The 25,088-nt window shown below is 36.5% G+C and overlaps 1 protein-coding gene across 1 annotated transcript; it reads left to right on the top strand.

Moving 5' to 3' along the window:
* Nucleotides 1–1,725: 1,725 nt before the first annotated feature.
* LOC121411665 (forkhead box protein P1-like) lies at nucleotides 1,726–24,432 on the top strand. Its single transcript, XM_041604489.1, is given in 13 exon segments — nucleotides 1,726–1,891; nucleotides 4,255–4,491; nucleotides 8,801–9,011; nucleotides 10,575–10,773; nucleotides 11,153–11,266; nucleotides 13,431–13,605; nucleotides 15,769–15,906; nucleotides 15,908–16,139; nucleotides 16,967–17,148; nucleotides 18,139–18,260; nucleotides 20,068–20,197; nucleotides 20,854–21,518; nucleotides 22,455–24,432. Coding segments are annotated over 13 exon segments (2,763 nt in total). The 5' UTR covers nucleotides 1,726–1,795; the 3' UTR covers nucleotides 22,717–24,432.
* Nucleotides 24,433–25,088: the final 656 nt, after the last annotated feature.

Here is a 25,088-nt window from a genome sequence, read left to right as displayed (position 1 = left end):
TCATTAAGTTCATTTCTTGCTTTACACTCATTCTTGCTTACATGCATAGTGTAGTAGCATTTGTTTAGGAATTATTCTTGGCATAATGTAGCCTTGTGTGGAAATACCCATTAATTTGTTTTTGTTATGTTACCCTCTTATTCCTATTGTCTGAAGCACTGCCAACTGTCAAAAAATAAGTAACATTTTAATCCTTTCTTGTCTGCGATCCTGCATATCACATCCTCTTCTCATTAACAATGAGTAGCAAACAACAGAGTTATCGTTGCTGTTTTTTAAGGATGCAAAAAAACAAGTGAAGACTGCATCAAGGATGAGAGAAAGAGAGGCATGCTGTCAAGGGAGAGCTGTAGCTGCACACGACACTGCAAAGATACACAACCAGAGACAGACACAAACAATGATTTCATTTCTCGCATTAGCGCTCGCTGCAATATCTGTCATTGCATGATTTATCATCTGAACAAACAAGCAGAGATAATTGCCATATACAAGCCCTATCCCCAAAAAACAAATTCCCTTTCCTAAACCACGATTGTATACCCCGGGAAGCAGCGCCCTGCAGCGAAAATATCAATTTAGTCGCCACGGCTTACACCTGTAAAACCGCGCCTTTCCTTCCTCCAGTCCTCGATTCCCTCTCTTCCCCTGCATCCCCAAGTTGCGTTGTTTATTTTTCATTGGATTTACCTCGCGCATTAAAGCCAGGCCTCCCCCTTCATCAGCACCTAGGCATGTTTGTCTTGAGCGCAGAGCGGAGTTTGTGCAGCGACTAACGCAAACAAACCTGGCATGTCAACAATGTCCCTGACACTTCCCAGCTTTTTCTCATTAAATTTTGGAAGACTTAAATGCATAGAGAAAATATTGTTTTCCATATCGGGAGGATAAACACAGAGAGGAATGAAATCATACCGAAGCCTTTCATTTTGAGTAAGCTTGTGTTTTTATTATGCCCTGCACATAGGCCACCAAAGAGATATTGACCCGAAAGCCTACTTTTTCTCAAGCCCCATTTTTCTTATTAAAGATTCAGAGGTTTAGTGCTGTATTGTACTAATGTCTCTTGCTCTTAAATCCCTACTTGATAATCAAGAATACATTGCCATAATGCCTTTTCAAATATGAATTGAGAAAATAAACATGTACTGCATCTGCATTGCATTTGTATATTACATGTAGGTATGCCTTAATAAAGATTCCGTCATTAATGTGTACCTGTAGATAAATGTACATTGCACTGATGTGTGTTGGTTTGATGCATTGTCAGAGGTTTCCTGATATAAAGTTGATGTGTATGGATGCACCGAAGCACTAGCATAGGGCGTGGATAATGTAACTTGGGTGTGGAAGAAAACTAATGCTAGTAGCGCTTCGTTCTAACGTGCATCCTACGTCACAACAATTTCATATGGACGTAATCAAATAAAGTCTTTGAAGCATTAGTTGTGGAATTGTAATTTTTTTAATCAGTTTGTTTGCATACATGTCAAATTATTGCTGCAGAAATAAGACGTGATGAATTAGTTTGACAATTCAGTATTATTTTCTTTGAAAGTAAGTTCAATATATCTACTGAAAACAGTGTGAAATTGATATTGATTTTTTTTATCATATGAATGTAAATTGTGTGTAATGGCAGACTACAGTATTTCCATATTATATATGCAGTATTTTTGTGCATCTGAGTCACTAAGCTTTATTTAGAATTCTTCCATTCAACCCTTTTCATCATTTTTCTCTTTCCCCATGCAGTTCATGCTGGTGATTGGTGCATGGTAGAAAACCAGACTCCATGAGTGAAACCCTCGCAAACAGTGCTGGCGCTTCACCTGACTCCAAACAGCGCACTTCAGAAAACGATGTCAGATCAAATGCAGACATACCAAAGGTACCACTCACGCTCGCTTTGAAGCGACGGTATATTACTAGAATATTGAATAGCGCCATCATGTGGTGAGATTGTGAAAAGAAATGGTGCCAAGATGTGACCCATATACGTGTATGCTGCATTCTATTCGCAAATGTTTCTTGAGACATTACACAACATTGAAAAGATTTTACATGAGAGAATGTTGCATTATGCAATTTTGCAATGTCACCAAGAGATGGCGCTGTTTAGTAAGTGTCACTGAATTGTTACTTCAAGGAGAATCCCACCCCACTATAAAAGACTTGTTTATAGTGGGAAAAGAAAAAATCAGACAGGTTGATAGGTGAAAGTTTGAACAATATTGGACAAACAAGAAGAAAGTTACGAATTTTTGGAAGTTGTAAAAATTGGTAATCACTATACCCATGGAGACTTCAAATTGGCCGCATTTGTGATGTCATAGTGATGTAAAGCAACAACTACTCTTCCTTGTACTCCAATACATAATTTAGCTAAAGTGTAAAAGTTTTACTTCAAATTTTATTTGCCTTTCAGGAGGACATTAGATTACTGCCCCAGGGGAACGGGTATAGGCAAAAACCACAAATTCTTGATAATTCAGTACATATACATGTATGGCCTATGGGGAAAGTTGTCCTTGCCCCTTGTCATAATGCCCACTTGCCAATTTGAAATCGACAGCCTTTAGGGATCTAGATTTTAAAGCAGCTATGATTTTCTTATTGCTCATCCAGTTTCTTTCAAACATTCACCATTCTGTTTTCTTAATTTTACTCCTTTCCAACACAACATATTATGACCAAGGCCGGACTCACCTTTAAATCTTCAAATACATGGCTTTATGAAAGATGCCTACTACCAATGATAGTCTACATCAAGAATAAGTTTGGACTTATTTTAGAGAGTGGACAATCTGGGTATTTTGTAACCGAGGTTATAATAGCAGATTAACAGGGATTGACAGAATGGTGTATTATATAAGTGTATTATTATAAGTAGGCTTATCAAGGCATGAAATTTAGGTGATAATTCATTGAATGTTTAAAGAGGTGACATACATTATATATTTGTGTGATAATATTATTATTATACCATCAACCTTTTCATTTCATGTACAAAGTAGGGGTGAAAAATTCAATGGTACACTACATGTACATTTCTAAAATTTGTAGTTGCTGTGATAATATAGTTTATACAAAATGATTATGATAGATCTTAATCATATGCAGGTATTAGCTTCTGTGTTGAATAAAGAGATTAATTTCAGCGCACCTTTAAAAAGAAAAAAAATCATAAGATATTTTGTGTACTGTCTGATTGGCTAAAAAATAAGTTGCATTCAATTTTTAGAGTTGTGATTAATTGGAACTCTTCATGCAACAGGCCCCTGGTAGCCAACTTTTATCAAGAGGAATTTTTTGAGAAGTCTGTTGAAGAGATAGGATCACTATAAAGACGTTAACCACAGATACTTCCAGTCAGAGAGAAGATGGTGTGCAACGAAAATGCACAGTTGAGAACGTGAATATCAAGGCATTGACAAATCATACCTGGTGTTCTTTGCACAAAAATTTGGAATCAAACGCAAACTCTTTCTGCAACTGCCCCCCAGGTAGTAATCGGTGCTCTTTTGATTTGCACTAGTGGACTGGCACGTATAAAGGATGTCATTATGGACTGTCTTGCATTCTTAATACACAAATTTGCTGGTACATGTAGTCTGCAGGCTCAGACTCAGATTTGATCCTTCAACCAAAACCATGTCTGGATTGAAGGCTAGACTCCAAACACTCTCTCTGTCAGCCACAGTACATGGTGAATCTAGTCTACTACTTCAGACTCTGCATCATGCACTGTGCAAATTGCGAAAACCAAGGGTCTGTGCTGCCTGCAGACTATTTTGGTGGAGTGAAGCAATGTGGGTCACTGATCATGCTCAAACTCGAACTGAAGTTGCCTGACATATCAACTGTTTGTGATGTTGAAAATAATTTCTCCCAGTAGCATCTTCCTCCAGGATAGTTGAGAGGGAGTGTGCTGGCAAAGGGTCTTTGCAAATGTCCCGTGTTTCGCGGTGATTTTTGTATATCGTAAAACACAAATTAGACTATTATGACATACTTATGTGATAGTGAATTTGCAAAAATAGAAAGAAGTCCGTACTATCCACTCTGAAATCGCATCAAGACCTTTTCTTACTTGCTTAAATAAGCATTCATGCAAGTCTCACTTTTATAGCTATTGGGTGAAGAAGAAAAAATCACCAAATATGATAAATCAGGTAGGTCTTTAAAAATCTGTGTAATATTGCTTAGGAATTCATTTCAACAATGTTCATCTTTTGTTGTCACCCTTGATAGAAATCCGATGCAATCTCCATGTTGAGCGGGAGCGAAAAGAGCATTCATTCTGGAGGGGGCACTGGAGGGGGGCAATCCAATCACCATCTACAGCTCCAGCATCTCCTGATGCCCCCTGGAGCACCGCAGACGCTCTCGGCTCAACAGATGCAGAGTCTGTTACAAGGCCAGGTCCTCAGCCAGCAACAATTGCAACAATTGGTTCTACAGCAACAGTCTTTCTTGCAGCAACAGCAGGTGTGTTATAAGACCATCTACACCCCCCCCCCCCCACTGCCCCTGTTTTATACAAAATTGATGTTGAACCTCCACCACCACCCCCCCCCCACAAAAAAAAAATTAATTATGAATATAACTAAAATGAGGATACTAATAATAAATAAATAGAAGTAATGAATAGATAAATGAATTATAAAAATTAATTTATAAAATTGTTCACAAATATTGATAATGATAATAAGTGACGTAATAATATAGGACTACAAGTAGAGTAATATATGAATATAAATGAATGAAGTATTTGACCAATTCATTCAAACCCGGTTTCCAGTTAAAACAAAGGTCAGGATAATGTTAGATAAGGAAAGGTACAAAACTGATTTTGGCTTCCATTTTCTGGGAAAAGAAGTATTTATCCAATTTTGGATGCAAATGCGTCTCCTCGGTTGACTTAAAGGCAATGTGCATTTTCCGTAGCATGCTTCCTTTAAATCCAATTATCTCAGGACTCGGTGTGTGACCCAATGTTTATCTTGTATATTGCAATCATCATGTGAAAGGCGCATGCATAACTGCTGCTGCCAAGCCAAGCCTTTTTTGTTTATCGCAAACATTTCTTGCCTGGACTATTTTCTTCTCTTTCTCCTTTGCCCTCCCCCCACATCCGTCACCATCTCTCCATCTCTCTTGTCCTCCTTCCCGCTCTCTACTCCACTCTTCATCTCTGCCAACCTTCCCCCCCAATCTCCCTCAGAGAAAAGCCACGCCAGCGCACTCAATCATGGTTCCATAGTGTTTACATCACAAACAAAACTGCGCTCCGGGAAGGGAAATAAAGAAAACAACCATCACCTAATGTAAACAAGATGCTCTCAGAGTGTAAACACAACCGAGCTGGCCTTGGTAGTTTTCCAAAATAATCAGGCGATTGTTGCAGGCTTTTTTTTTTTTTTTGCTTTATCTCTCTCTTTCACTCTCTGGAAGTACAAAGAAATGTTCGATATATTCTGTGGTAAAGATTGCTTTGTGTGAGAAGTGAAACCAAGAATTGCATTTTGTTTGTTCAGCTAAACAAAGGGCTTCTCAGGAAAAATTTATAATGGCCATTTTGATCACAGTTTAGTCACTTCGCTGCAGCTCTACACCATTGGTGATGAATGCAATTGATACTTTATATGTGTGTGAAGAGACAATTATTATGGTGAATTATAGATATTATTAATGGCAGGATGTCTATTCAGTAAAAGAAAAGCCATCACTTGATTAGTTTTATTTTCAGGACATGAAGTGCTTTACAAGTAAAGGGTCCTTAAGTATAGAGAGTGTACAATCTCCAATTATAGAACTCCTCAATATTAACACATATATTCCTATTGATTGGTTGCAGTCCACATCAGAAAATTTATGAAACAAACTACATGAGAGTTGGAGTGAGATAAGATTGCTACTCCATTGCAAGGCACCTATCAAAGAATGTAATGTATTTTGAGTGAGTGAGCAAATGACTGAGTGAGTGAGTGTGTGAGTGATTGTGTGAGTGAATGAGTGTGTGAGTGAGTGTGTGAGTGAGTGAGTGTGTGAGTGAGCGTGTGAGTGAGTTTGTGAGTGAGTGTGAGAGTGAATGAGTGTGTGAGTGAGTGTGTGAGTGAGTGAGTTTGTGAGTGAGTGAGTGTGAGAGTGAATAAGTGTGTGAGTGAGTGTGTGTGTGAGTGAGTGAGTGTGTGAGTGAGTGAGTGTGAGAGTGAATAAGTGTGTGAGTGAGTGAGTGTGTGAGTGAGTGAGTTTGTGAGTGAGTGTGAGAGTGAATAAGTGTGTGAGTGAGTGATTTTGTGAGTGAGTGTGTGAGGGAGGGAAATATAAATACATGTATGTGATGAATGGATTTATAAATATAGAAAGATGAAAATGAATGAAAAATAATGGTCTGAAAAATATATTTATTCAAATTGAATGATTTGAATGTAGCTTTCTTTCAGAAGCAAATCTTATACCCCTTTCATAAACCCCATTAAAATGAATTAGGCGGCTAATAGCAGCATAATTTGGTCGTAAAATTGGAGGAGGACAAGAGTTATCCGCATTACTCTGATGCTGCTATTATCCGCATAATAGCAGCATCGGGACAAGATTTTGAGTTTATGAATGCATTTCCAAATTATGCGGATAATTGCCATGGTGCGGTCACAAGGTCACCCTTTTCCAACACAACCGCATCGGAGGGGGCGTGTCCAGTTGTCATGGCGATTATCCCCCTTTTTCAGGACGGGCGCTCGTAGAAATAATGCGGCTTATTTTCGGATTTTATGAACGCAATTTTTATTGAATTATCCGCATTACTCTTAGGCGGCTAATTAAAGGATAGGTTTATGAAAAGGGTATAAGTTTTTAGCAATGATAGCATATAGATTCATATTTTAATACTAAGGAAGGAATATTTGTCTCATTCACTGAAACCAAATGGTGATTATTGCTTTGTACATGTATACCACATTGGAAATGAATAAAAAGAGACTATTTCTAGTTAAACGTTTATATGTATTTACATATTAAAAAAAACAACAACAGAAAATGACCCAGTTAAGACAGCCAAGAAATTCTATCCCTTCTTGGTACAGGCAAATCTGTTTGTATAATTTTAATATTGTGTTGTATCAGTGCAAGAATGCCCTTAGCAAAACATTTTTGCACATCCTGTCAATGCAGAAACACCCTTACATGTATGTGTGTGTGTGTGCTAAGGGCATTTTTGCACACATGCAGTGCGCAAAAATGTGGTGTTGAATGTGTTCTTGCATCAGCACAATGGTTAGTTCACTTATTTGGAAGATAAGACACAGAGCAACAAAAACTTTCATCTGATATTTCAGTTCTACATATTGCTTTAAGGCCTGGTCACACCACCCGAGCGTTGTTGGAGCGGTCGTGGAGCGGAGAGAAAAAAAATCATCACCGCTCGCTACCGTACACCATTTTTTATTTCGATTGTTTTTATTTTGTTTTCGATTTTTTCCCCAATTATGTGAGCGGAATTCGACCCTCTTTCCCTACCGCTCCAACAATGCTTAGGCGGTGTGACCTGGCCTTTATAGAGAAAAAGAGAACCAATAAACTTTTAAGGTACAAGGATGGTTTTAAACATTAAAAAAAAGAAGTGTTGTTTGCTATCTTACTTCACAGTCAAATTCAAGTATGCTTTGACTTATGAATTAAATTAAATTGAGTCAAAATAACATCAAATCAAATCTAAGGAAAATAAGCAGCGACTGATGAAATTTTTGTAGCTAAAACAAGTTCAAAGGTCATGTCAATCATGTTTAGTTACATGAAATTGCAGCAGCTTTACCTATCCCCATTTAAGCATTTTAAAATGGGGATCCGGGTCCCGTAACACAGAGGTTAGCAATAATCGTAGAACATTTTTCTATAATTGATTGCATGGACTACAATGTACAATCGATCGAGAAAATCAAGCGTACGATTAATCGCTAACCTTCGTGTTATGGGACACTGGATATAGAAAGGAAATAGAAGGATATAGAAGGAAAGACAATGAGTGTGATCCCTGCTGAAAAACATGGCCCTGTTACACGAAGCTTTATAGCACTTGATCATACGGCTAATTTTCATGCTTACTTTGATTATGTACAGTTATTAGAGCACATATCAATAGTACAAACATTCGCAAAGCTTCGTGTGACAGGCGCCCCAAAGTGTCTTGGATTTCTGTTTAAGGCATCTAGGCTAACATTGATTTGACTTGAAAGATCTGAGCTGCAAGGTCTCACCATAGAGCATAGAGCTCTCTGTTAATAGCTCCATGGTCTCACTTTTCACATGTCTGTGAAATGTTAACAAATGAAGCCTAAAAAAATTACATCTGAAAATCATAATTATTATTTGATATAAAGTGACTGTAAACACCATCTTAATTTCACAATACACCTACAGTGTATATGCATTTTATTAATTACTCGAGGACATGGAATTATAAAATAGTGGTTTGCATTGTACTTGGAGCTTTCATTTTCAATCATAGTCATTTTCAGGGTTTTTTTTTTTTTAGTTCTATTTCATGTACACATACACATGCTTCGTCTCGGTGTTACAATTTTTTAAATAGGCTATCCGCAAAGCTACATGAAGCCAATGCCTTTGAGGTGCTTTGCTTGAAGCAGTGGATTGAACAGCAGGGCCTTATTTTACCAAATAGAAAAATTAAATGTGTTGGGTGATTAAGTCAAGAACAGTCTTGTGTCTGTCTTTGACTTTGGCAAAATTCGACTTTTAAGTCACTGACTGTACATTCCTCCATTTTCTTTTTACGAAGCTACAGGAGCAGGCTACTTTGCTTCAGCAGATGCAAGCAGCCGCTGTTGCCGCAGCCAGCGGGGATGCTGGTAAAGCTCCAACCAAACTCTCGCCACACCAGCAGCAGCTACACAGCTTGGCCTTGCAACAAGCTCACATGATCCAGCTACAAGCGCAGCAACAAGCCGTTGCCTCTGGACAAATGATGCTCCCACCAAGGTTACAACAAGGTATGGTGTGTCAATGTGTCTTGAAAACTAGGGGTAGTATTCTGATAATTAAACCTCGGTATAAACCTAGTCTAAACTAGAATTTTAGAACACTTTTCTATGGAACTCTGAGTTTCATTTTGCTTCTTCCATTTTCGTGGCAAAGATGATGTACCATATAGTTATTAAAATTCATTGTATACAGTTTGTGTTCTGCTTATTTCACAACACTATTTATTGGACATTTTGCGTCAGGGTAAATAATCCTCACTAGGTTAAAGTGTTGATAACTAGCACTCCATGGTCTAAGTTCACCCATGGTTAAATAAAATGTTGCTAAGAGAATACCACCATAGATGTTAGATATCTTTTCTCGTTTTCAATAACCTTAAGATTTGCTGAAATTTAGGTATGAATATTACTAGATCTCTTCAATACAACTTGAAAAATGAAAAATATTTACAAAGTAAAGCAAGATGAACCTTAATTACTCATAGCCAACATATACAATGAATGAATTGTTGCATGGCTGGAGGTGCTATCACTAGAAGGATAGCACACGTTTGATCACCCTATTCTCTCAAAGAACACCTGAAAATGATGAAGAACACTTCTGGCTCCTGTAATACAAAGGCTTGTGATTAATTGCAAACATGAAAATACTGCTCTGATTGGTTACTGGTCAGCATGTTGAACAAATGTAAACGCAAGAATGATCGTGATTGGTTGTTGCAATTTAGCGATTGATTGCAAACCTGTGTCATGGAGCCCTGGGCAGTCTAGAAGAGGGTTCCTCTCTTTACAGAGCAGACTTGGAGGATGTTCTCACTACGTTCCTAAAACTAGTTTACTGAAACTAGTTTAGTGGAAACTAGTTTAACGCGTAGTGAGAACAGTCAAAGCGTCTTGGAAGTGATTTCCAAACCAGTTTGGAAATCCACCTCACGATGTAGTTTTCAAGATTGCTTTGCCTCGTTAAACTGGTTTTAGCGCGAGGACACAACCGTTCTTCGGGAAGCGATCTTCGCACATTTTGAGTGCGCTACTCCACACGACAGTGTAGAATGCCTATGCTGCGGTTTCGAATTTCGCGTGAAACGTGTCGCCCCACTGAGAGCATTTCCATAGCAACAAGAGCGCTTTACGTGATTGATTTTGAAAACCACTTTCGTGTGATCAAGTGGGAACGCTAGCAAAGCGATCTTCCAAACTGGTTTCCTGAATCAGTTTCCAGTAAACTAGTTTTAGAAAGCGTAATGAGAACGGCCTCTACGTCAAGATTGTTTGCAGTATGATGGGGTGACCATAAATTGTGCACATTTTAAAAATTATCTTGAAGTTGATTTTCAATCACAAATTTTTCACAGTTCACAAAAAATTAATCAAAATCATAAATACCAGACGGAAGGCAAGATCCCAAAGTCAATTTCGCTTGACGGAATTATAAAGTAAGTCAAGGGTTTCACTCGTATCGCAATCTCATAAGGTCACACCACCATATATCGACTATGGAATATCATGAATCAAATGCTTTTCACAGTACGATCATTAAATTTCATGATTTTATTATTTTTCTCCCATAAGCCATGTCAGTATCGGAGCTCCAGTCTCTGTGGAAGGAAGTTTCCTCGTCTGGTGGCCCAGAGGAAGGCAAAGGCACCCCCGCCAGCTCTGTCGCAGCCATGTTGCCTGGTCTTGGCGGTCATCATCGGCACATGATGAACGGTCTATTAGACGGGTCCCACATACATCCAGGCTTTCTTCTTGCTCACCAAGGCCTCATGTAAGAATTTGAATAGGATTCATTTGTATTTGAGTTAGGTCTGAGTCAAAACGACTGCTAGAACAAAAAAGTGGTCATTATTTTTGCAAAGGCTTGTGGCTAGGGGAATATATATCATGCAACCCCTGCTTCTGAGTAAATCTTCAAAAACCCATCGATTCAAACAAATATTTATTTTCTTGCAATTTCACTTATTGTTCTTTGAATGGTTATATAATTATTATATACCCATATCTCTATGATTGTTTAGGCAATATATAGAAATACTTTGTATACTATTGTGTGCAATGTGTGATGTGAATAAATCACATCAAACATATTTCTGTAATAAGTTTTATACATGACTGAGAAGAGAGTATTTCTTATATTTTTCTAACAGGCTCCCTCATGAGGATCGATTGGCCAATCCCAACAACCACCCCCTCTATGCTCACGGCATGTGCAAGTGGCCAGGCTGTGAGACAGTATGTGAGGACTTCCCGGCATTCCTCAAGTAAGTCCAAACAGAATGTATCCATAATGCTGGGTTTTTTTTTGTTTTTTTTAATGATGAAGATGGATAAAATAGATTTATTTTATGAGCTGTCAATTTAGGCATGAAACATATATCTCCCAATCTTTGTTACTGGAAAATTATGATAATTTTGCTAGAAAATATGAGAAAGAATCTGTCCCTTTGGGTTGTGCTGTAAAATTTTCAAGAAAGCTGGGAAAATCATACTTAACATTAGCTCAGAATGATGAAAAAAATATTCTTTTCTCCAAATTCAGTATTGTTATCCAAACCATTACACTTGTATTCAAATTACCTCAGATTGGAGCCAATTTATATCCATCCTGTTACAGCTTCTCTAAAGCTTTGTTAATGGTTTAGGAATGTGAGTATCATTCAATATTCCAGTTTTACCAAATTGTGGTTGACAGTTAAAACTCTTTTCATCCTTGATTCTTTGAGAAAATTTGAATTTTTGATTTTTTAATAGCCCCCTCTAGTGGTGATGTTTTTTTAGTCCCTTTGAAACGATTAGTACCTGACAAGTTTAGTGAGTGGATATCAGAACTCTAATTGTTTTATCTTAAGATTTTCAGCCCTCTCTCTGCTTAAAAAATGGTTGTGCATAAATAAGAAAATAAAAATTTTAGCCACGATCTTAACAAAAATAGATTTTCTTTTAAAATCCCAAAATGTTTCCTTTAAAAACACGTTTTGATTTCATATCATCCAATTTGGACTTAATCACTATTTTAAACACATGCTGAGGTGTTTTCAAATTACTGAGAACTCATTTTGTTTTCTTCATTTTAAATAAATCAAATCTTACATGTACAAACATTATGATAAAACAAACTACTTCTACCTTATATTATAAAATATCAAAGCACTGATGAAGTCAATGGCCCTGGTTATAATATACCTGTAAAGCGCTTTACCAGATGTCATTCCAATGTATCAAGCACTATATAAAAATGTTATTGTTGATCCTGGTTATTTGATTGGTCTAAGAGAAATGTTATGGGAAACAAATAGGTTTGTTTGATTGAAAGATAATATTGATCAAAGAATACAAGAAAAGAATCATGACTTTGTGTAACATCCATGTATTAGTCATATAATCCCAGTCTGTAAGAAAATGTTGAATACTCTTTTGCAGAGCTTCATCCTGTTTTTTTTTTTTTTTAACTGAATGTTGAACCAACAGAGAGTATGTTTTGTAGGTATTCTTCATCTTGCATCTTATGTGAGCACAAGAATGGTTCAAACACCTTGAAAAATTGTGTTTTTTGTGTGTGGTTTGTTGTCTTGGTCAAATATCAGTCTGGTGTGGGGCTATGAGCGGAAAGATAGTCTAAACCAGTGAAGAAAAAAAAATCTATGATTAGGGGGGCTAAGCACCAAAAACTTTAATCAAATGGAAAAAAAGAGCCACTGTCAATATGTTCATTGGTCAAAGTGCATAAGAAAATCTCTGAACACAATCAATGGATTTCATGCAACCGTTGAAAGAATCCAGGCTTGATATTCAAGAATTAGAACATAAAAACATAACCCGGAAACAAGATATGGATTAACTAGTACAAAATTTTTTATCAAGATGCTTTTGCCGGGGTAATAATAATAGCAGGGCCCGCTGGGAGAACAGTTTTCGGAACTGAAGCGGCTTCCCTTGGTAAATATACCTATATTATTATTATTTTGCCAGATAATACAGATGAAACAAAACAAAAAATATCCATATACTAAATCTTGCTATAAATTTGTAAGCATTCACATACAATTAAACTTAACTTGCCTCATAAAATATGCACATTGTTTTGCAATACTCCGTTTATATCCTTTTCTCACAAACCTCTTCCATTATATAGCCTAAATTATTAAAGAAGAATAAACGAAATACTTCTTATTCAACCATGTAGGCCAGGTCAGCTATTATAAAGTGTTCCCCATTATTACATGTACTCTCCTCAATTCTTATAAATTAAGCACCTGACAAGAAGGCTTTGGCATGACTCGCCCAAGGATTGAACCAGCGACCTCCCATACATGAGGCGGGCAATCTACCACTGAGCCACCCTATCAAGTCAAATAATAATGTGTATATGGTCACTGTAATACTATTCACATCCAAATGATGAATACTTATATATTTTATTTTCAGACATCTAAGCACAGAGCATGCTCTAGATGACCGTAGCACAGCCCAAGCCAGGGTTCAGATGCAGGTTGTTAATCAGCTGGAGATACAGCTTACCAAAGAGAGGGAACGGTTAGCCGCCATGATGGCTCATTTACATATGAAACCTCCCATAGACTCCAAACAAGAAACGCCAAAGGTAAGTTTCAAATTTAAACATGAAATGAAAATATGTAGATCCCTACTCAGGCACCCAATCAAAGTAATTTTTCATGTTGAATTACAACCTTTGTCCAGTAAAACCACATTTCAATTATTTGTCCTTAACATCATCACTATTTTAGGGTAAAACATTTGTATGTTCTACAGTGTACTATAGTAATGTATTTAGATAGTGATGTGCATTTTTTTTGGAAAACTTGAAATAGGTATTACACTCTAAACAAATTTTATTGAATGAACTTATAGTTCTGTTTTAAAAATTCTTTTATTATTGTGAATAGGTCATTTTAAGTCCCCCAAATTTTCTACTCTCAGTCCTACTTCTTTATTATGCAATATGAATAAACAGTCATTTTCAGATTATGGTAAGGTCATAAAATCATTGTAAGCAAAGTTAGATATTATAAAGATTATATGATTAGACAGAAATGAATCACTGTTGCCTTGCAATATTCCTTGAACTTGGTTCTGAAACCCATGGGAAGAATGTAATAAATTGCTTTGTTACTATTAAATGGTGGACATTTTAGAGTTTAAAATGTAGTCTTACAAATACCAATCTGAATGTCTCAAATTGTTTGATATCCACGAAAAATATGTTTTAATAGTGAAACTCTATGCCAATGTTAGAAAAAAACGACAGTAATGTTACCAATAATCGATCCGTCTAGCAGGCGTGTTGATTTTTTATTTTTCTCTCGTGGTGAGAAAACATTGACAAATTGAAGATAGTAAACTATCCAATACGTGCATTTTATTCGAACTTTCTTCGGTTTTCAGGGTTTTGGTGTAATTATGTCTTTTGTTTGTCTTGCTATCCAGCCACATATTTCATTTTAACTTTGATATTTTAAAAATTATTTGTCAGTATTCCCTTATCTTTTTAAAGGGAAGGAATAAATATAGTAAAATTCACAGATATAAAAAATATCTCCAGCGTGAACCATCACTTTAAGCGTCATAAGTGGTTATAATTAGTACTGAAATAAACAGTTCTTGTGAAAAGTGAGAGAATTTATGCAATCGAATAGCAACAATTCCTTTAAATATTGAAAAAGAAGACTCATAATTCATATAATTTCACAATTCTACAACATAAATAGGTTCTTCCTGGCGGTTTGAATTTCCTTTGCCTCATTTCTGAAACTGTTTTTACTTCATTCAAACAATAACCCCATCACACCAACATTTGATTACACTATCCACTGGTTTCGATTTTTGTTATGATTTAGGAGATGAAAAATACAAACAGTTTGTATATCATCCTGGTTGCCAAACCATTGTCATATCTGGTTGTGGATGCTCTGTTGATATGCGTCTTCTTTTTTGTTTGAGTAGAGGAGTAAATATTATTGGTTTCTAAGGAAGTACAATCAGGAAAAGGGTGTATTTGTTTAGCTTAATACTTCTTGAATCTCGTTATCAACATTATGGATACAGGATAGCATGGTGTCTGATGCATTTTGTATATTGTACATGGCCATATTGAAGATATCCGTGTGAGGCATTTCTGTGTGATAATGAAGCAAGGATGCACATTTATAAACCATTCATATTGTCTGTAAGCATCTTAAAGGGTGTAGACTAGTATTATAAAGGTCTCATTGAAAAGAATAATAATCTTTCATTCATGTTGTATTTAATATTGTTCATTTGTATGCAAAAACAACACTTAGGAAGAAAACAAAATTGTGCAGACAATTCCAAGGTATTTGTTACTGAAAAAACCAACATTTACTTATAAAAAATCTACAGAGGAGAGAAAAATGTTAGTGAATGGGATGAAAATAACATTGTTATTGCAGTCACGTCCTATTTCACTTTTATGAAGCACTTGATTTCCGGCGCTTTTTTTCTAGGTCAATTCTTAAAACATATCACAGATACAGCTGACAAGTTTGACCTGCCAGCTGAGATTATTAAAGTCAGATCAATGTTAACCTATACCTTTAATTGGAATTTACTTTGTATATAATTTATAACTCATGTATCTCCGAACATACGAACAGAGGCCATTCAAGTCTGATTTAATTATGGTACATAGATACCTATTAAAGTGATTGATGTATGAAATGTTTCATTGTATCTGTCCTGGTAAATTCAATCCCATACATATTCTCTCTTTTCCCCCCTTTTGCAGTCCCTTCAATCGACGCAAACACTGTCGAAGCCCCGTATCAGTGGTCCAGCACACGACCCCGTCTCTCCCCATGGTACCGCCCAGCACCCCACCCGTTCCCATCACCTCCATAGCCTCCGCCCCTTACCACGTCTCGCTCGCTAGCGGCACCCCCAAGATCCCGCCCCTCATCCCTGTGTCCACGCAAGCCGCGGTTCAGTCTCTCATGAGCCAGGCACTACGGAGTCCCATTCACATCAAGCAACAGCAACAACAACAGCCACAGCATCCCGGTAACAACCAATCACATAAGCTTACTTCGCATCATGTGACACCGGGAGGGCCAATCAGGAGGCGGAACAGTGAGAAATATGGCTTGTCACTTAGTACAGGTACAGATATTTCAACTTGTGCATCTACATTATTCTTCTGTCATTGTTTATTTTTTTCATGATGAAGCTCATGAAGGAAAAAGAAATGCTCAATAGAAAACTAGTTCAAAGGCTTTAAGATAACTTTTTATCCAGCTGATTTTTCACTCGAGAATCAGATAGGATGCTGAGATTATAAGATTCATATGATTATGTGATTATTTGTTTAACCTAAAAGTACAGTGCTGGCCACACAGAAACGTTGTTAGTGAGCCCAGTCACATCTTTTGGATTGTGAAGTCAACATTTATTTCTAAGTAATACATTAGGCATTGCTGCCATATTAACGCTTGTAAAAGGGCCTCTGTCAGCACATTGTTAGTCATTAGTGCTAATAATGTTTCTGTGCAGTCAGTACAGATTGTTTGATCCATACTGGTAATATGACAGATGGCAACAACTACATTTGATTTGTTTTAATACACTCAAATCTGTTAACAAGGTGAAGAAGTTGCAAGGGTTCCAAAGATAACAATTATAATAACCAAAAAATGTAACTTGTTGAGAAAAAAATATTTTGATAGCATTCTTTTTATAATAGTTTTGGAATTCTGTTTCTATAATAGTGGTCTGTTATTGATACTTTGTATTTCCATGCAGCTAAAGGCTGAATTACAACTGATTGTACAAGGTAAATAGACACATAATTGACAAAAACTGTATAAACTGTAATCGGTACCATAGAAAATATTTTAATTTCTTCCATAGAGCTTGTACATGTAAGAAGGTGGATTGGTGTGCAATGCATGTAAGCATTATGTTGTTTCCTATGTCATTCTCGTTGATAGCAGAAATTCACCACAACTCAGACTTCTACAAGAACACGGATGTGAGGCCGCCGTTTACCTATGCTGCCCTCATCAGGCAAGCAATCATCGATGCACCTGATAGACAACTGACACTCAATGAAATCTACAACTGGTTCACAAGAACATTTGCATACTTCAGAAGAAATGCTGCAACATGGAAGGTGCGTTGCTGGGCCCATGGCATTTGCTCAGACTGCAACAATTGCTCCAATGGAAAATCCACATGTTGATCCAAACCTTTACCTCAAACATATAAATCTTTTTATAATAAATTCATTTTCAAACCATAATTGTATTCGTTAACAATGGTATAAAGAATTTCAACACCTAACATTAGAATTCTGGGAGCTTTTTTTTTTCTTGTTAGTGAATTAGAGCAAACAGTACGATGTACACATAAATTAGCATAATTAATTCATATAAAAGAAAACTCTTGTTATTTCAGAATAATTAATCATACAGATTTTCACAGTGTTCATCCAATCATAGGCAAAGATCTCAAGGGGGGGGGGGTTGATTCACCCCCCTCCCGGGTCATATAAGAAAACCCAAAAAAAGCCCGGCCTGGTTAGGGTTGATTATTAAATACCAACAATCTTGTTTATGTCTGTAGACTGCATGGACTGGTAATAGTCTACTTCATAAGATATTCTGTCCATGTTTGCATTATACCGGGTATACTCACTGTCTAAAGTGATTGCAAACACTTTTATCATCTAATGTTTCAACCTTCATCTGTAGGTCATGTTGTATTGTTCCTCGATTAGTTAACTACTCAGGAATATATCATATCTCAAGAAAGGGTCACCAGTTGTCCATAGAGTCAAATATGACTTACAAACACCTTTATCAAACATCCAATGGTACGTGTATCGTTAGAAATTTCATACAATTATGCTTCAGGAGCATCATATTATTCAATGTAAATACATGATTCTGTTTTGGGAGCAAACGCTAATGGAACCATTGTATTATCTCATCAGTTAATAACAAGTACCAATTCAATACTACCAGCATTTTGCATGTCTACCCAAACATACAGAATTTTCATGTTTAGCTGGTATTCTAAACAAAATATAATAATTTTGTATTTGATAATCATTCAAGGACACTCCAGTCGAATTGTTTTTATTGTTTTTTTTTCTCGATAGAACGCTGTACGGCATAACTTAAGTCTTCACAAGTGTTTTGTACGTGTTGAGAATGTGAAGGGTGCCGTGTGGACGGTTGACGAGATTGAATTCATGAAAAGAAGACCGCAGAGAATGGGAAGGTGAGTTGCACAAATGTTATTTCATGTCATCAACCATTCGGGGTCCCGTCTTTCACGGAGTTGCGATTGATGGATCAATCACAAGTATGGAAAGCCGGTAACTGCAGCATTAGAATGCATACGTTTGTTCAGAGTATTCCTCTTTGTTTACAAAGGAATGTGTATTTGTATAGATGAACAATTATGACATTGATGGATTTCCACAGTTCAGATTGATGGATCAATCACAAGTATGGAAAGCCAGTAACTGCAGTATTAGAATGCATACGTTTGTTCAGAGTGTTCCTCTTTGTTTACAAGGGACTGTTTATATATTACCTAGATGAACAATTATGACATTGATGGATTTCCATAGTTGAGATTGATTGGATCGATCACATGTCTTTGTAAGACGTGGCCCAGGTGTCTTGATAATCTCCAGATGTATCTGAATATTTCATATATTGAAAATGGGTTTGTGGTAAGATGTAATAGGCTCTTATTTATAAGTTAGGTTTATTCTTTTTTTAATCTCCCTTATGGATATAATATTTCAAAGTTTGTACTCTATGGCCCATATTCTGAATTCAGGTTAAATTAAACCCTGGTTTAAAGTTGAGGTTTAACTATGGATAGCTGATTGGAGCACAAATCACTAACAGTACACGTCAAATTCATTAACTCATATGACACCCAAATTGTTCATAATTGTCTGGGAATGATAATTGAAGTATTTTGAAGCATTATTCTTTGTTAAGAAAGCAAAAGGGACAAAATATTAAACATAACAGATATACAATATAGACAGAAATTTTTAATTTTTGGCCCCTCATAATTTTAGCACAGAGTTAGACCGTGGTCTAAGTTAAACCTGACTTCAGAATACAGGCCTAGTATTTGTTGTCCTCAATTATTTTTATATTAAATAGTGATATGAATAATTTTGTTCCAGCTTTTAAAATGTAATGCATGCCTTTGTTAACATTGTAGAATTATGCATGATATTTTAATGATAACTTGATATATTTTAATTTTGGTGTACTTGTTTAATATTTTCCTGATGAATGAATTATATACCAAATGCAATGTAATTTTCTCAGCTTCAGCTCTCTCGAACGCTCAGAGTAGGAGTGTTTTTGCATGCAGTCAATCACCAGTGCATAAGTAGCGCTTTCTGAGATAATGACTTAATACTGTTAAAAATATTACAAATTAGCAATGTCATAACATCACCATTAGGGCATCTTTATAATCAGTTCAGTGATGACATTGATGGTGAAAATGGTGATGATGGCAATGATGATAATAGTAGTGATGATATTGAGGATGTTGGTGATGATGATAGTGTTGATGGTGATGATGATGTTGATAGTAATGATACTGGTGTTGATTGTAATGATGATGGTGATGATGATGATGATGATGATGGTGATGATGATGACATCTCAATGATGATGATAACTACGATTATGATGATACATATAATTTTGCATGTAGTCTTTGAATAGTCTTCAGCATTCATTTGTCAAATATATTTGTCTTTTAGATATCCCTCTTTTCTAGACCTACTGTACATGCTCAGCTGAAATTCATAACTGTTATCTTTCAAAGCTTATAATTAATTCACTGACTAATCAATCGCTCATCTTGCATGTAAAGCTAGTCAAGAAAATAATTCAATGTTTCTCTCAGATTTATTTTTGCTTTGAGTTCACACTTTTATCAGTTCACCTACTAAGAAAAAAAGTCCCTATAAATTCTTTTAAAGAATATGTTTGCTGCATGTTTGTTTAACTTGCATGAGCTTAATGAAATAACCTGCTGACAGACCGTCGTTATCTTCTTACAGTCTGAACACGCCTCCGAGTACACCCAACACACCTACCACACCCATCAGCAAGTCAGCCGATATGCTGCCTACAGAGGACATGCCGCTCAATCTAGAGACACATATGCATGTAAGTTTGAATCCAGTCCTAGAGTGTCAATCCAGTTTTCTAATTTTCTGAAAGCGTATTCGATGATGTTTCTAAAATGCAAATTCCCTAGTTAGTGATACAAGATAAAACAAGATCTTTTTAAAGAATATTTCCCTAACACCAATTGTTGTTCCATTTACATTTTCTTCTTTTGTTCATATGGACTTCCCTCTATTTTTTTTTGGGGGGGGTTATTTTTCATATAAAAACTTTTCTCTGACATTCTGTGAATTCCATGTTCTTCCAATATTTGGTAAAACTTGTTTATTTTCATTTCATGGAAAGTTGGGGACTCCACAATTATTGCTCCATAGGTAGTATCATATGTAACACGGGGGGGGCAATGTCTTTGATTAAAAGATTTAAAGTGAAGATCATTAGAGTTCACAAAAGATGAATGATAATTATTCCAGAATAATTTATTAGGAAATAGTATGATTGTAATTAGAGTAAATTCTAAAATACTGCTCAAGTCCTTCAGATGTGACACCCTGGCCCTTCACAATTATTACCTAGGCTTTAATATAGTTATTGAAGGATGATATTGAAACATCGGTATCCATGTTAGTATGCCATGAAACAACAGAATGTTGATAATTGCTAGAATCATTTATCATTTGATATTTTGTCTACAGCCTATGGGCGGTAGCTTGCCATTGTTGAGTGATGCAGCAGCCGCAGCAGCAGATCATGCAATCGAGGTGTTGGACAATGAAGAAGATCTTGAAGGAGATGATTATCCTGGGGCCACAAGAGGGCGCTATCCAGAGGACGACCATGATGCCTATCCAGAAGAAGAAAGGGAGCGATACCTGTTGGAGGCGGAAGACCGGGGGGAGTATCCCGGTGGGGAACGTAGCGGCGACCCCTTCCCCGATGATGATAGAGACTCATATCCTCAGGGTGGGGGTGCTCCCCACGCTGACACCCGTAGGGATGTATACCCCCCACCCAGAGAACGCTCTCCTGGGGAGGTGGTGAGCGAGGGTGAACTGCAGTATCGGCTAGAGCAAAGGGAGCGATTTGCAAGCGAGGAGAGCGAACGCTTCATGGTGGAAGAAAGGTTTAGGAGGGCCGAAGAAGAACGGTTTGCCAGAGGGGAAGAAGATGAAGATGCCGAAGCCCTTGAGAGGGAAGAGAGGGAATCCTATTCCCAGGGGTTGAGGGAAGAGCAGGATATTGGTGATGTGGAGGAGAGGGTTAGGAATGCAGCGATTGGTGATGAGCTGGTAGAGGAGGACGATGATATGGAAGATGAGAGGGATCATGATGAAGAAACTAATCATGCCATTGCAGATATGTGAGTATTATGGGCGTTGCAAGAATCAATTGCAAATCTATTCAGGGTCCCCAAATCAATCATACTTCTTTCATTGATGACTAATTTGCTCCTTTCAGTGTAAATTGATTTTGTACAATTAAAGATAAATACCATTTTTGGTAACGATCTCAAAACGAGTTCGAACACAATACAATAAAATTACCACCCAAATGTTTGTATGTATGAATAAAAAATATGTGCCAAATGGCTCTGGAAGAAATTGCTGAGAAATGAGCAAAATAAGCACGAAATTCCATCAAATGTCAGGCATTTTTTCCGAGCAATATTAAAACACTGTCCCACATATGCTTTCCTGTATTAGTGATCATCAGAACTATCGGTTTTCAGCTAAAATTTCATGATTTCACAAAGATAAGTTTATTTCAATGTACCAGATCTAGATCAATGATAATATTGTGGCAATTAACCTTGATTCTAAAGACTTTTTCATGAAATAATTGTTTGCTGTAACCACTGTCTTTTACCTTTAACATTTATGTATTAATTATAAAATTGCAACAGATATTCCTGGAAGGGTCTTGTGCCTGCTGTATTGTCCTTAAATAGGTCAATCACTTTCTTTTTATTTGCAGGACTCTCTTTCAAATAACATTGCCATTGACTCAAATTGAAGTTTGGTCACAGTTTCACAAAATGTTGGTTTCATAGACAAATGTTATTGGAAAACATGGAAGTCAGGAACCATTGTGAAACCTTTCCTTTTCATCAGTAAAAAACATGAAGTAAATGAACGGAAGTAGTTTCCCTTTTCCCTTTCTGCTGGCATTCTGTGATCATTTCTTAGTAAAACGACCAATGAAACATGTAACTCCGAAAAGATGTGCCTTTCAACAACATTTTGAAGTTAATAATTTTATATTTTTTCTTCTTACTTTTCTTTCACCCCCTGTTTAGTATTGAAAGCCAGAGCGCGGCCCACCGTCGGAAAGTCAATCAGCTGACGATGGAGCAGTTGAAGCGCATGATGCATCACAACCCCATGATGATGATACCTGTGTCCACCAACGGGCCAATCAGATCATCTCTCCGAACATCACCAAGAAGCTTCCTTAGAGGGGCCAAGCCAGGGGGTCATGTAATCGTCCATTCATCCATGTCATCGCTTCTGTCATTTCCGCTGACCTTCCATGATCACATGAACCTTACCTTGGTGTAGTGATAAATGATTTCAAGTTTAATACTGAATGCTGACCAAGTTGTTTGGGGGAAAGGAAATACCAAGGGAGTCGTTCATGAGAGGACTTGTCATATGTTTTATTCGACAGTCTTTTTTATCCAATAGTTAGCATAGTAACACTTGGGCACCTGTGCTTACCATCCAATCAAAATCAGGAAATTTTGCCATATCTGACATGTTGTCAGACACAATTTTTTGATGAAATGCTTTCCAGGCATTACCACCCATCTTGTGGTAAGGCTGGTGCCAGGGCTGAAATCGTAGCAAGTGTGCGCCTAACAGGCTGTTAAAAAAAGTTATGAATCCAGTGACTGGGTGCTTAGAGCAGTCGTAGATTGACATCGCGCTATGTATAAAAGCCAGTTATTATTATAAAGTCACTTTCAATTGAACTCTCAACATTGTGTTTGGTGTTCTTTTTCTAAATCCAAACAGTTTGTATGAGCTCTGTTCAGTAGCCCAATTGATACCATCACCAGCGCACACAAAAATAATGTTCTTGAAATCGCCCATTGTACACCTTTCAAAAGGGATTCCTGTGAATTTAAGGAAGAATTTGCTGACTTTCATGGCTGGGAGGTACTAGAAGCAAAGATAAGGCATAACTTTTCTGATATGTCGACAAAAATATTGTAATTTCCTTATCATGAATGAATGTTACATTTCCATTCATTACTTCTAGAAGCCTTCATCTTGAACATGGCTTGATTAGCCTTGTAACAAAGATTGCATGGTGCAAGGGAAAATTGAATTAAATATAGAGATGTAGACATACCACAGCTAGCAAAAAATGTTATTTCTCTTCTAGTTATAGTTTTCTATATTGAATGCAGGTACAGTGAAATATGCAGATTTATGTACAGTAATATAATAAAATGTCATCCCTGACCTGTTAACCCCCTTTTTTTTCTGGTAGCAAACCATGTAAATATGCCTCACAGTTCACAATATTTTATACACACAGCCAAGTGCATACTATATGGATTTTTTGTACATGTCAATCATTTACACACCAATGAAATGAAAATGCAATGATTGATGACAGCATATGTGAACAGATTCTTATGATCCCTTGATAATGCAGTGTGGTAGTGTGAATAAACTTGCCAAAGGACATTGAATGTATATTGAATGTATGTAAATATTCAAAGTATGTTGAATGTACGTGGAATGTTTGTGAACTTTTCAAAGTGCATAAAATGTACATTTCAAACCAATGCAATGTATATTGAACATTAAATTTTAATGTTCAGTATACATTAAAATGGTTGTTCAAAGAATATGTATTGAACGGTCAAAGTACATTGAATATGCATTGAGTGGTCAAAGTACATTGAATATGCATTGAATGGTCAAAGTGTATTGAATGTTTACTATTATTTTGACAATCCATCCAATGTGGAGTGACTATTAAGACAGAAATTTGATTTAGATAATGAAAATAGTTTTCTAGTATTGAAGGCTCTTTATTTTATTCCAAAAACTTATTCGAACCTTTTCTACCACCCCGCCCCTTACTTACATAGTAATTGACTTATGCTGTCACTCCACAAGTAAATATAAGTACTATAGAGAAGTCCATTATATGATTGATAATGGTTGGTAATAATTTGGTCCATTTGAAAGAGGAAGAAAGTTCAACTTTGAGTACTGGCTTTAATGGCAGATGCCATATATTGTAATTAATGTGTAATATGGAGTGGTAACATTCAAAATCAATTGAACTACTTTACTATTTATTTCACTTATTTGATGAAATGCTATTGTATATTTGTTTTCTCTCTCTCTCTCTTAAAAACTGCCAATCCTGTGTTTGATGCCCATATAATCCTTCAAACTCATGTACATGTATGTAAATATGCATGATATCAAATCTCTGCAGACACAGAGATAACTCTGTTTTCGTGCTTAATGATTATTTTCTCTCTAAATTATTGTTACTGTGTAATTTGATTAAAGTCGGATCATGATCATCTCTATTGAATTTTTCTTATATTCTCTTCTGAAAATGGGATGCAAATACCATTCCAGCCTTGCATTAGATATATGCAAGTATGTAATCGAGACAATATCAAATGAAAATGAATAAACTTCCAGTGATTTACACTCATTCATTCAAGAATTAAGCCAGGTTTTCACGAGGAAGTCACAGCAAGTGAAATATACATGTAGCTAGATTTTTTTAGTCCGAAGTTTATCGTGAAGCAGTTGCCAAAATTGTTTCAACCTAGTTAAATATATTACTGTATTCCTTGAAAAATATAACCAGGTATATTTACCCAATACGATCTCACTTGGAGCAACTCATTCGTGTCTTATCTTGCCCAGAGAAGGCTGACATTGCCCCTAAT

The sequence above is a fragment of the Lytechinus variegatus genome, chromosome 3, assembly GCF_018143015.1.
Source record: "Lytechinus variegatus isolate NC3 chromosome 3, Lvar_3.0, whole genome shotgun sequence".
Classification (NCBI taxonomy): Eukaryota; Metazoa; Echinodermata; class Echinoidea; order Temnopleuroida; family Toxopneustidae; genus Lytechinus; species Lytechinus variegatus.
This window is presented reverse-complemented; position numbering and strand designations above follow the sequence as displayed.